The 14,081-nt window shown below is 42.0% G+C and overlaps 1 protein-coding gene across 1 annotated transcript; it reads right to left on the bottom strand.

Annotated features, from left to right (window-relative positions):
• Positions 1-5,376: 5,376 nt before the first annotated feature.
• dnajc8 (DnaJ (Hsp40) homolog, subfamily C, member 8) lies at positions 5,377-11,627 on the bottom strand (the record flags this gene model as incomplete). Its single annotated transcript, XM_080531301.1, has 8 exons — positions 5,377-6,012; positions 6,844-6,919; positions 8,798-8,889; positions 9,172-9,243; positions 9,625-9,719; positions 10,477-10,600; positions 10,883-10,984; positions 11,556-11,627. The coding sequence occupies 8 exons, from the start codon at positions 11,625-11,627 to the stop codon at positions 5,890-5,892; spliced, it is 756 nt and encodes a 251-aa protein (XP_080387427.1). The 3' UTR covers positions 5,377-5,889.
• Positions 11,628-14,081: the final 2,454 nt, after the last annotated feature.

The raw sequence follows: 14,081 nt of genomic DNA, 5'->3' as shown, positions 1-14,081 counted from the left end.
AGTCATTACTAGCCTGGTCACACACTAGATGTAATATGTGTTAGTTTTAAGACGCTTTTTTTCAAAGTGACTTTACAGTTCAGTGAGAGCATACATTTATAGTATATATGGTCCCAGTGGGAATCGAACCCATAGCCTTAGCCATGCTCTGCCAACTGGTCAGTAAGGAACTGTTTGGGCAGTTAGCCAACACCTGCTGATTTAGTCATGCCAAACATTGGCAGCATTAGTAATAGGGGTAAACAGGCGATAAACAGATCTGGGATGAGACATGTTAAAACAGTGTTCGGTACTAATGGTCTTTACTGCCCTGTACAACCTGACTCCCTCAGCTGTGACACAGAGGGCTGCCAATCCCCCATAGAATGTGGCTGCGTTTGTAAATTCGCTCTGGAAATCTGATCAGCACTCATGGAATACCTCTTGTCCAATCAAATTACTTGGTCCCTTTATGATGTTGAACCCAGTGTGCTCTCTGGCGCGCTCAGAGCGAATTTACGAACGCAGCCTGAGTAGAACAGAGACCAGTTCCCTCAGGCAAGTACACCAAAGACTCTTAAATTCTACAGGGTTGTTGTTTTTCTGTGTCACAGCCTCTCTACTCATTCTAATTCTAAGACCAACCCCAACAGTTGTCCAACAGGAAGGGGCCGAGGCAGCAGGATCAGCCGTGGGGCTGGCGGGTGTGTCCCATGACTGGCATGGGTGATCATCCATCTGTCAGTGAGTCATCATTCTGTTGCACTCATCCTTGCGTTCCCTCTGACACGCACACACAAACACACACACACCTGCGCCACTAAACGAACATACATGACAGGACATAATACTAAGGAAGATGCGTGTAGCCAAACAAATCACACATGCACCTTCAGCTGAAGTGTATTCTTGATAAAACAATGACTCTTTTTGATCCATTAAAAGAAACAGAGTAACACATTTGTGCTTTTGGATTTTCTTTGTATCAATACATTAAATGATCACAATAATTCTTAATAAATCATTTACATTTTTTACATTTAGCAGACGACTTTATCCAAAGCGACTTACTACAAATACGTTTGTCTAAGTAAGTGAATCATCTATCTATCAGTCTTAGCAAGATGCTCTGGCCAGGGGCCATTGGCAGTCATAATGCTAGAAGAATTAAGAGGTTTATTTATTAATTATTTAAAGTAGAAAACCTACAGGGAGGTAGAGGGGATGAAGAGGTCTCAGGAGGGACAGTCTACAGGGAGGTAGAGGGGATGAGGAGGTCTCAGGAGGGACAGTCTACAGGGAGGTAGAGGGGATGAAGAGGTCTCAGGAGGGACAGTCTACAGGGAGGCAGAGGGGATGAAGAGGTCTCAGGAGGGACAGTCGAGGTGCAGTCAGCGCGTTGTTTACTTCCATAGCCTCAGTGGGTTCGTTCGTAAATACACTCTGGAAATCTGCTCTAGTTTCAACTGAAATCAGTTAATTTCTGAACGGTCAGAGAGCACCCCGCTCTGAGAGTATTTATGAATGCACCCAGTTTAGCGTCAGGTAAATAGGAGAACTCAGGCATTTCCTCAAACCTGGGGACAAAGGACATGGTGGGCACGTCCAAGTACATTGATGGTTCCGGGCCGCCAGTGTGTCATCTCCACCCAGGATCTTTATTGGCATTGCATGAACAGATGTTTTATTCAACCTGAACTTGGCGCTTAACTCCTCCAGTCACAATGGAAAAGAGAAGAGGAATCCTTTCACTGTGTCTTCTATGGTGCAGTGAGAGGATACTGAAACACCTTCACCAGTCTCTCTGTCTGTCTCCCATCAGTTTGTTTTCTCTCTCTCACTGTTTCTCTCTTTCTCTGTCTCTCCCTCTCTCTGTCTGTCTCTCGTGACACATGGCCAAATCTCCTAAGATCTCTCCCATCACTTACAAAGAAAAATTTTGAAGTAAAAAACAAACAAACAATATCAGCAAGCATCGCTTTAAAATACAAACAGTTGATCACAATCAAACCAAATGCACTGTTACAATGTTTACACTGTCCAGGTTAAATCTCCTGGCGATGAACATATCAAGACATTTCTCTCACTTTACGCAGGTTTATTTGTGTCCCTGCCGGCGATAAGAAGATAAGTGATGCTTACGTCTTTAGCTAATCTTCCTGAGAGAAGCAGCAGGGTGAGCTCATCAGTCAAAAGCCGATAAGAAGACCAGAGACTGAGGAGAAATGCACACAAGTCCATGAACTGGAGTACCTGGAGGAATGCTACAAGTACAGTGAAGAACAATTGGGGTACCGTACAAGGGTCAACCATACAGGTATGTAATCGTATTAGAAAGGGTTGGGGGGGGGGGGGGGAGCTACTTTAAAAAAAAAAAAAAATTGTAGTGTGCAGCATGATATGACATTAAAATGTATAATAGTTGTGTGTTCGCATGCATGATTCCTTCAATTCATGTAAGATGTAATAAGTGTTAAGAATATGAAACATTAGTTCAACTAGTAGTTTCACTTTCCTTTGAATAACATTTTAAAACTGTTCTGTTAACTTAATAATTCCTTGCTGTATCTTTGTTTGTGCAGGTCTGAAACTCAAGTGTGTCCATTTATACATTGTAATTACATACAGTCTTAAGTCTCATACCACATTTTTAACTGTGTTCATCTAATCTAAGACACATTCATAGATGCACATTCTAAAACATGAGATTGTAGGAGTGCCCGGCAATAAGCGCTACTCATTCTCTTCAGTGAAAGAGTGAGAGCAGCATAGACACACACAAACACACACATTTTAGTAGGTGGGAATAATCCACACACACACACACACACACAGAGATGGACTCGATGATGAAGTCGTCCCTGGGCGCTCCCCTCAGGCAGTTCACCAGCTGTATGTCTGGGACCACGAATAACCAGAGAGACGGCAAGGTCAAGTCGGTACGGAGGAATAGTCTGTTCAGGAGGAAGAGTGTAGTCAGGAGGAAGAGCGCAGTTCTGATAAGGAGGAAGAGCGCCCCCTGCACCAGCCAGAAAGTTCCTGACTCCTGGCTCAGGATCTACCAAGCCGACCTTCAGAGGGAAAGGTAGGCTGCTTGGCTATTGATTGATTGATTGATTGATTGTTTGATTGATTGATTGATTAGATTCATATAGCGTTTTTCCAGATGCTCAAAGTGCTTAATGAGGGAAACTCATCTCATTCAAGGAAACTGAGAGAAGCCAGGTTCAAGAAGCGTGCATCCGAGAGGACAGTCAAAAGTACCCAATTCAGGAGCCAGCACTGTCTCCGTAGGGTAAGAGAGAGTGTGCGTGCGTGCACAGGTCTGTTTATGGCATGAATGTCTAACTTCTACATTGGTTTCCCTAATGGCCATTTAGCCAAGCAGTTAAGACATGATACTTACTTACTTCCACTGTTCGGCATATTTAACCTTTCCTTTTACTCCCTCCATTTAGAGTTCCAATGCCAAAAAGCCCCACAAACTAGCGGGGAGGGAAGAGGGCATCGCTGTGTTCTTCAAGGGTCTCAGCCTCAACGTGGAAGGGCTGAAAGGAAAGGCAGAAAACACCCTGGGCCCCATGAACACAGGGGGGGATCAGTGCAAGGTCATGTAAAACAGAGGATTCAGAGGATGTGATCATCTACACACTGTAGCTATGTAAGACACTGAACTCCTGATTACGATTAAAATAATCTTTATTGTCCCCTAGCCTGGGAACACTGTCAGATTCACTTTGTAATGATGAATGAGGGTTGTGTTGTTTTAAGCAAAGATGAACTATGAAGGTGGGGAGATGCACTTGCATTTGGATTGCTCTTTCTGGATATTGAATGTATTCCTCTGTAGCCATGAATATCTCTCTTATTAGTGTTGGAAGCCCTGTGCCCTCAGCAGCTCTTCACTTGCATATGTTTTCAGGCGTAACGTCTTGAATTTAATATTTTCGTATTACATCCTACTGTATGTGTGTAACCGATGTACAATGTATGCACTTTAACTTTGTTACATTGTACAGGTATTGCTCTTTGCATAATGTGTACCGTGTGTCTGCTTGTCTCTGCCAAATGAACACTTGATGTATTTATAATAAAAGACGATTAAATGTTAAGTATTCACATATTCATGTATGATTCTGTTCCATAAATCTTTGGACAGGTTAAATCTTAAAACCAAATTCAAATGTTGGTTTCACTGTCCAAATATTTATGGAGGGCACTATCTCATGACAGCTTTAGTCATTCATAGCAAGATCACGTGCAGAAATGACCAGACAATTCCTCAAGAATATCTTGATGTTTTTATGGACATAGTATTGTACAGATTACAGTTCATGACATTGACATCTCTGAAAAGCACCAACACCTGCATTGGTAGAATAGATTTTCTCAATTCCAAATCAGCCACAAACCCCTCTCCAGAAGCAATATGCAGAAAATTCCACCTTTAGAAGTCAAGGGGCTCTATTTTCAACCAGAGTGAAAGACACAAGTTCAAATGCAGGCATATTGGCAATTTGTGTCTGCGGTAACAGGTGCAAATACCTCTGCGCTGTATCTCGCCAGCACTCATGTGGGTAGAGTAACGGTAAATAGCGGCCTGTTCACGACAATTAGCATCATGTGTGCTGAAAAAAAGGCTGTTTTTTACGCCGTTAAAATATAGCCCACGGTGGAGTAATTACAATATTGTTCATTCACATCCAATCTTTTCAGATCTATGGTAGCGATTTGGAATACAGAAATTGAGTGCATCACCACAGCAATAGAAGATTGAATAGGAGAACACAGTATGGACAATGGAATTCGCTACGTTAGGATTCAGGCAGACATTGTGTGTATGTATGATCTGTGAATGTGTGTAGTAATTAAAGAACCTGGGTAGAGGGAAAGGGGGAAATTATACAACTACCATTTCAGTGCATTATTGGAAAAGCGACATCATTGGAAGAGGTGTAGACTTTTGTCAATAGGTTAATTTTCAGATGTTATGGGGGAGTACCCCGACTAGCCCAACATGCCTGCCAAAAACCTCAAGTGTGTCTTGTATTTGATCACCACAAAGCCATTTAGGACATGTGCTCAGCTGTCAAGAGATACTGTCATAGATGTGGTGTTTGGAAGGCATGTTGGAATTTGACTTCTGGGAATTGCCTCATCTAACAATGAACCTAACACATTAAAATAACGGGTGACGATTTTAAAATATCCATATCCCCTTCAAACACCCCCCCATCCCTCCTGAAAATCAACGCTTGGCAGACCACAACAAAATATGCTTGTCACAAACAAGCTTTTATTAAAGGTAAAAAAAAATACATCACAAAAAAGTCCAGTCAACTAAAGGTGGTGACAGAAATGGAAAATCTCCCGTTTTCTCTTTTTTATTTTCTCTATCAATCCAGGTCGGCGTGATGTCATGTCTCATGGAGGTTGCAGATCACAAATATGTACATTAAAAAATGAGCATAAAACTAAATTTCCCAGGAGAAGGTTGGATGCACTGTCTAGGGGTCAGAATGATGGGATCATCATGATGGGATCATCAATACTATCCTTAAACCAGTCTACCTCTACTAACCTGGCTCCATCTCCATGTGTCTCAACCAACTCCTATGAATAGCTACCAGCGTTGTCTCGCCATATTGATAGTTAGTCATAGGAGTGGGCTGAAGCCCATACGGGTCCTCCCTGTGTCCCATTTTTCCAGCCTTTTCCCTGAGGTGAACACTACACATGTTAACTCCCTTTATTGGATTTGAAAGCATGAGCATATAAGATCATGGGCTCTTACGCCAATCCAATCAATGTTTTTAAATGCATTAGGGTAGTAGACAAGAACATACTTCAGGGAAAAGGGTGGAGAATTGGGATGCTGGGCTGGAGCTAGGCAACCTCACAACAGACACGTCATTCTCTCTGTTCCATCTTGACTTTAGGGGGCTTGAGGAACGACCGGTTGTTCTTCTTCTCTTTTTTCTTGCCTTTGGCCTGAAAGTTCCTCCAACTGTCCACTCGCCCATCCCTCGTTTCCTGGAGAAAAAAAAAGATAAATAAAGACAACAATTCAAAACTAGATACACTCCACTTCCCAGATCACCTTGGGTGATGCTGACCAAAGCACTAAAAGGTAGACTTCGCACTATACGTCACCCAAGCCCGCAGGCGATTCTGTTGATGCATAAGCACTGCAATATGGTAGTCATGTAACAAATGCTGCTGAGTGAATAGTGTTGCTTTAGGCTAAAGATCTAAGCTGGTAGTCGACCTCCTATTTCTTGGCTACAGTGGCAAGAAAAAAAAAGCAGAGATTGCGGACCCTTTGAAATTCTGCATTAATTGGTCATAAAATGTGATCTGATCTTCATCTAAGTTATAAGTATAGACAAACACAATGTGCTTAAGCTAATAACGCACAAACAATTATAATCTTTCATGTCTTTATTGAACACACCCATTGAACATTCACAGTGCTAGTGGAAAAAGTAAGTGAACCCTGGACTTAATAACTGGTCGAACCTCCTCTGCAAGTGCTTCCGGTAGCTGCGGATTAGACATGCAACACATGCAGGAGGAATTTTAGACCATTCTTCTTACAGAACTGCTTCAGCTAAGCCATTAGATGACGATCAGACCATATTTTATGACAAATCTATACATAAATGCAGGTAATTCCAAAGGGTTCACTTACTTTTTCTTGCCACTATGGGCCGGTTTCAGAGACAAGGATTAAGCCTAGTCCTGGACTAAATCACACTTTCAATGTAAAATCTCCATTGAAGATGTTTTTTAGTCTAGGACTAGGCTTAAGCCTTGTCTGTGAAACCGGCCCTATATGTCATATCTCTAACTTGACTAACATACCTCAAAGTTTTTCTGCCATTCCCGATCTCGCTTGGCTTTCTCATGTGTCTCAATCTCTTCCTCTCTTGCTCTTTTCCTGAGGAGAAAATTACGTTTTTGTTTTTTTTAAACAGTACAAGGCCATGACAAAACTTACTGAGGGCCATGTTTTTCTTCTTCTTAATAATGCATGACATATATACAGTATATCTCAAAAGTGAGTACACCCTTTAGATTTTTGCAAATATTCTTTATTCCTTTCAGGGGATAACATTATCCTACTGAAACTTTGATATAACTTAAAGTAGTCAGTGTGCTGCTTGAATAACAGTATAGATTTATTTTCCGTTGAAAATTACTCAGTACACAGCTGTTAATGTCTAAACAGCTGGCAACAAAAGTGAGTACACCCCATAGTGAACATGTCCTAATTGTGCCCAATGATGTTGTTTTCCCGCCCTGGTGTCATGTGACTCGTTAGTGTTACAAGGATTCAGGTGTAAATGATAAGCAGGGCTGTTAAATTTGGTGTTTTGGGCAAAATTCTCTCTGAATGCTGGACAACATGGCACCTCATGGCAAGGAACTCTCTGAGCGGCTGAAAAAAAGGATTATTGTGCTTCACAAAGATGGCCTTGGCTATAAGAAGATTGCCAACACCCTGAAAATGAGTTGCAGCACAGTGGCTAAGATCATACAGCGGTTTTCCAGGACAGGTTCCACTCGGAACAGGCCTCGCCAGGGTCGACCAAAGAAGTTGAGTCCACGTGCTCAGCGTCATATCCAGAGGTTGGTTTCCAAAAATAGACGTGCGAGTGCTTCCAGCATTGCTGCAGAGGTTGCAGAAGTGGGATGTCAGCCTGTCAGTGCCCAGACCATACGCCGCACACTGCATCAAATCGGTTTGTATGGCCGTCGCCCCAGACAGAAGCCTCTTCTGAAACCGATGCATAAGAAAGCCCGCAAACAGTTTGCTGAAGACAATGAATCCAAGAGCATGAGTTACTGGAACCACGTCCTGTGGTCTGATGAGACCAAAATAAACCTGTTTGGGTCAGATGGTGTCCGGTGTGGGGCGGCACCCTGGTGAGGAGTACCAAGACAAATGTGTTTTGCCTACAGTCAAGCATGGTGGTGGCAGCATCATGGTCTGGGGCTGCATGAGTGCTGCCGGCACTGGGGAGCTGCATTTCATTGAGGGACACATGAATTCCAATATATACTGTGACATCCTGCAGCAGAGCATGATCCCCTCTCTTCGGAAACTGGGCCGTAGGGCAGTTTTCCAACATGATAATGACCCCAAACACACCTCCAAGATGACAACGGCCTTGCTGAAGAAGCTGAAGGTTAAGGTGATGGACTGGCCAAGTATGTCTCCAGACCTAAACCCAATTGAGCACATGTGGGGCATCCTCAAGAGGAAGGTGGAGGAGTGCAAGGTGTCCAACATCCGTGGGCTCCGTGATGTCGTCACGGAGGAGTGGAAGAAGATTCCAGAAGCAACCTGTGCAGCTCTGGTGAATTCCATGCCCAGGAGGGTTAAAGCAGTGCTAGATAACAATGGTGGTCACACAAAATATTGACACTTTGGGCACAATTTAGACATGTTCACTATGGGGTGTACTCACTTTTGTTGCCAGCTGTTTAGACATTAACAGCTGTGTACTGAGTAATTTTCAATGGACAATAAATCTATCCTGTTATTCAAGCAGCACACTGACTACTTTAAGTTATATCAAAGTTTCATTAAGATAGTGTTATCCCCTGAAAGGATATGACAGAATATTTGCAAAAATCTAAAGGGTGTACTCACTTTTGAGATATACTGTATGTATAATGATGTAATGTACATACACACATACATTGCATCATTATATATATATATATATTATATATGTGTGTGTGCGTGTGTGTGCGTGTACATTGCATTATATCATTGCAGAGATATGATTGGCTGAAATGGCTCTGATACCTCTCGTGCATATCCTTGGCTTCCCTCTCCTTCCTCTTGATCTCCAGCTCTGCAAACAGCTTCATGGTCTGCTTGTACACAGCCTGTCTGAACTGAGATACAGAGCAAGAGAAGACATGTTGACCAGGGTGAAACAACTGTATCATTACGCATCATGGGACGTGAAGAGGCAGTTAGTTCCTTATATTGAAAAAATAAATAAAAATACAGTACAGAAATACTCAAGTCTGTTTACGTACTTAACCAAAGGTAAGTGCACAGTTGGACTAGGTGTCATAATAACCATAAAGAAATTCCATAAACACATATTTCCCCCAAACTATTTTCTAATATTTTCGATGTATATGACTATTGTGTCTGTCCTATCCAAATACCATTTCCGCGTCATCCTCCTCCACAATCTGAGGCTTTCCATCTTTCTTCAGCTGTTTCCTCTTCTCCTTCATCTGTTAAAATAAAGAATAAAAACCTGTAACTGCACATTGACATCACTAGACTGGTACTAATTCTGAGTGTAGGACATCTCTGCATTTGTGCAGTAATCCCCTCACTCTCAACAGCATGTCTAACAGGCATGCATCTCAACACAGAAGTTTAATCCAATTTATTTGATCATACACATCTTTTAATCTATTTATGTCTGTCAGTGTTGTGTTTATATGCCTTGTATGTGATGCCCTGTGTGTGTGTGTGTGTGTGTGTGTGTGTGTGTGTGTGTGCGCGCATACATTTTATTTATCTGTATTTAGCCACTATATGGAAATAATAAAGTCATGTAAATAAGACAAGTCAGTGTCTGTGAGCAGAGGAACTAGAGGACCACTCACATTATGTTCAACATACTCCCTCCCCGCATGGATCACATCCACGGCTCTCTTCTTCTGGTCTCCATCCAGGAGTAGCTTGTATGCCTTGTCCACAGCTAGAAACACAAGGTCAGATTTAGTTCCCTTTTAGTAAAATAAGTATTGTGATATATCCTCTGGCTTTTATCTGGTGCGTTTATTTGTTGCATGGTAACATGGTTATTGTTGTTTTTCCCCTGACTGCACTCCAAACTTCCCTTTGGGGACAATAAAGATATTAATTGGGGCGGCTGTGGCGCAGGAGGTCGAGCTGCCGTCTAATGATCGCAAGGTTGGCAGATCGGCGGTTCAAGCCCCGGCTGGCCACATGTCGAAGTGTCCTTGGGCAAGACACTGAACCCCAAATTGCTCCCAGTGGTAGCTTGCCGCCATTGGTGTGTGAATGTGTGTGTGAATGGGTGAATGAGAGGCCGTTGTAAAGTGCTTTGGATAAAGGCGCTATATAAGTGGTCCATTTACCATTTAATTGGTTGGGATAGGGACTCTCCGCACACTGTCCACTCCCTGTACACTTTGTTTGAAAACTGTGGAATGTTTTAGTCACATACTGTAGCCCTTTGTAAGGCAAAAAAAGCTGTCTATAGTACGTGTTGACGTGACCAAAACTCTGCACTAACCATGTTGTATGTGCAAGTACAGACAGAACGCAGCAGTCCAGTAACTTTTCTACTTCCATCCAAGTTTATTCCTTTCTATGCACCTGTCAGAAAACAGTTATCTTAATTGTGCAAAAGCTTTTCTCAATAGGAGATCTAGTTTATGCCGATGCTTTGACTATATAATCGAATGCAGAGACAGTTAAAGCATGTTTACCTTCAAAGGCTAGCTGTGCTCTCTCTGGATCACCCTGATTCTTGTCTGGATGGACCAATATGGACAGTGCCCGAAACCTCTTCTTCATCTCCTCGTCTGTCGCCTCTGGATCAATTTGTAACACCTGTAACACAAATGATGCATTTTGTTGGAAACAGAAAGCTGATAGTGTGTAGGAAACATTGAGATTATTATACAGCATCCTGCAAGGAATTCATGTTGGGGGTAGCTCAAACTGTGCTCACCCTGTGTTGGCCCGTGTAACAATGCAAAGAGGTCCCCACCTCAAACAGCTACAACAACACGTGTGTGTACATGTCTGTCAGAGGACTAGAACCTAGTCCCTAGATTAGTTACACTAGTCACTAGTCACTAGTCACAACAGTCACTTCAGGAGGCCACTTACCTCAAAGGGGTTGAGATTGAAGTAGGAAGACCCCGGTCTGAGCAGTCTGTCAATCTGCTGCTTCGAGGTCAACACAGAGTCCCTCTTCTCTATCTGCTTTACCTGTTGGCCAATATACATTTCACATTAGGAAGGGTCAGTTGTTGCATAACACTTCATCGTTTGACTCGCCAGTGGAGTCCACATAAACAAGGTGTTGTTGAACACAATAGTAAATGACGTTAACCAGCTGAAAGCTGCTCGATCAAATCTTCTGGGTGTAAAACTGGATAACATTCCTTTCTAAACAGGCTATCAACATAGCCTTTTACAAACCATAAGGCACAGTAATAACCACGAAGCCAGGTTTGTTGGTAGCTTTAGCTTGGGAGGTTAATCAGGTGTCAGTACTAGAGATTTGACCGTTGCATTTGTATTATTCTTTGCATAATAAACTAGCCACTATCTGTATTAAATATGATCATGCCAGCGGAGTTAACGTGTTCTTCACAAGTGCAACTAGCTTAGCTATCAGTCATACAAACCCATGTTCTGTGCTAGCCAGTTGCTGATACTCATTGTATTAGGTCTTATAATGACAAAATAAGTGCATTTATGACCAGAATTGTATATGATATGACGCAGTAAGCTTAAGGTAACCCCTTTGTGCGTTTCTATTCTGAATCTGTCTTACCTCTGTGTAAAAATGATTGAACAAATCATCTGAACCACTCTGGGCAGAAGGCTCTCCTCCCGCAGCCGCCATCTTGGCTCAAACCTCATTTATGTGACGTCACTATATATTTTCTTTTTTTAAGTGAAAATGTCAAAATGTAGTCCGTGAACTTACTTCCGGTTCAAGCAGAAATTACGCATTATTTTTTTTACATGGTAACTTCTTCAAACAGCTAATATAACAGTCGTGTTACACATGGCAGTACAGTCGCTTGTACGTTTTGATTTCCGATGCGTTTTGTGGTTCCTCAATTATTTTGTCTCTAAATCAAAACCTTAGGCTTAATCTGTGTCCAGTAAACCAGCCCTCTAAAGTTCCCATTAGTCATGCATGAATGCCATTCAAGTGCTTTTGAAGTAGGGACAACAAACAACATCTTGGTTGGTCTACAATTACTTTTAAAATGCAACCATCGGCTATAAAAGCTAATGACTAAATTGTCCCAAGTTTCATGCACAAGCTCTTTTAGCATGTCAACTGTTTTGTCCACATTTTCTCCCTGCACAAAGTACTTTTGTGGAATACATAGAAATAATAATAATGTGTTTTTGCTTGATGTGTTTCACAATAATGGAAACATGCTGTTTTATGAGCAGTTCATGGAATTACAAAAATTACATAACATTTATGTTAAAATAGTTTAATTCAGTATGCAAAGCAATTCCTTCAGGGTTAATTCATGCATCATCATGTGAGGGGTAGTCATGAGGAAACCAGTATGCAAACGGAAACTTAAGCTGCTGAGTAGGTCAGGCAGCAACTCCAAACACTATTGTGAAGTCCATAATGCAATACAGCAGTACAATAGGTTAAAAAGCAAGCTTACTGTATTTCACATGTTGCTTGGTTACTGCTGAGTCAATACTTCAGCTTCATTGACTACCACCATATTTCACAGCAGACCAGACTTGAAACCCCTGGCCCATTTACTTTCACAAGTGTTTCAATCTCTTTGGTGCGCCTCTTGCTGAGGCCCAACAGGCTGAAGTCTTCCAGGAGGCCGGTGGTGGAGGCCAGGGTGGATCCAAGGTAGGTCCTGCCAGGTGGTGCTAGTGGTGGTCTACCCTTCCTGCTCCTAAGCCTCAGCGTCACCACCATCAGCTGTTCCTTCAGGGCCTGGCCCTGCTGCATCTGCTTTTACAGCACCTCCACCTCAAACTGCTGCTGCTGCTGCTGTCTGGGGGTGCATCATTCGTCAATCAAAGCAACCAATCTTCATCTAAAGTGAATTTTCCAGTCTTAACACACTTTATAGGAATAAAAGAGTAAAACAGTAAACAAAGCAGCAGCTATTCTACATTAGATTGTACACCACCAGGTGGTGCTGTGGTGCAGGATGCTTGTTATATAGTTGTGGTAACATGTATTTTATATTTAATACAAAATGGTGATTCAATGGTGAAATTGGTGTATATAAATATAATAAACTTGACTCACAATCCTTATAGTGCTGTTTTGGAGTAATTTCTCTAGTGTGCGTGTGTCTCTGCTGCAGTCTGCCCACTCGTTGCTAGAGGAAAGTGAGCGTGATTGACAAGCAGGGGAAAATTACATTGGGTGATGGGGCAGAAATGTTTATGAAAAACAAAAAATATTAAACTCTAATGACATTTACATGGCCTGATGTGACAGGAAATAATCACAAAGCATTGTACTACTACCTCTGTTGTTAATGCTGAATTGGTTTTGTTTTGTAGTAAAATGTAGTCATACTGGCTGTGATATAAAGTGGAGGACTAAATGTTATGTGTAGGGCTAATGCATAGACCTTTGATGTTACTGTCGCTTTCATAACTAATAATAAAAAAAAAAATTGTAATGGTGACATACGGATACAAAAAACTATGGATATGCATATGGATACAAAACTGCCCCTCCAGAAAAAGCAGCAGATAATTTAACTAAAATAAGCATTTTTTTTGGTACCTTTCTTATCTGGTCTCTTCTGTGAACATGGTAGAGAGCAAGCACAAGAAGGACGAGGAGAAGGAGATAGATGACAGGGAACAGGAACTCGAAGACACAGAGCACTTGTGGAGTCTCACTGGTCTGGGAGCGCAGATATGTCAGGAGCTCCTCATTAGAGATGTCTATCTCCACTGTGGCCCAGGTCGGCCGTGAGTGCGCCTTAGAGGGCTGGAAAAAGGCCATAGAAAGAGGGCCATATTAACCAATGTCAGACATTTCTGTGACAACCACTCCTAAAACAAGTCTATTTAGGTCAGAATTGGCAACACCTCAATGGAGCCTTGATAATGCGGAATGCTAGATTAGCAATGGAATCTTTTTTGGAATCTTCTATGGAACTGTCATCAAGTTATTATTACATCACACCACACACATCCCTCAAGTGTTTCAGATAGAACGTAAAGGGAAAAATTTATAGTATATGAAAAAATCTGTGGTTAGAAAAAGGACTCCTTACCCATAAGTCCTCTCCATGAAACTAATTCATCAACATGGATGGAGTGCAGGGTGAGCAGC

Source organism: Nansenia antarctica, assembly GCF_963989245.1.
Source record: "Nansenia antarctica genome assembly, chromosome: 5".
NCBI classification, from domain to species: domain Eukaryota; kingdom Metazoa; phylum Chordata; class Actinopteri; order Argentiniformes; family Microstomatidae; genus Nansenia; species Nansenia antarctica.
The sequence above is the reverse complement of the archived record's forward strand: the minus strand, read 5'-3'. Positions and strand labels throughout refer to the sequence as shown.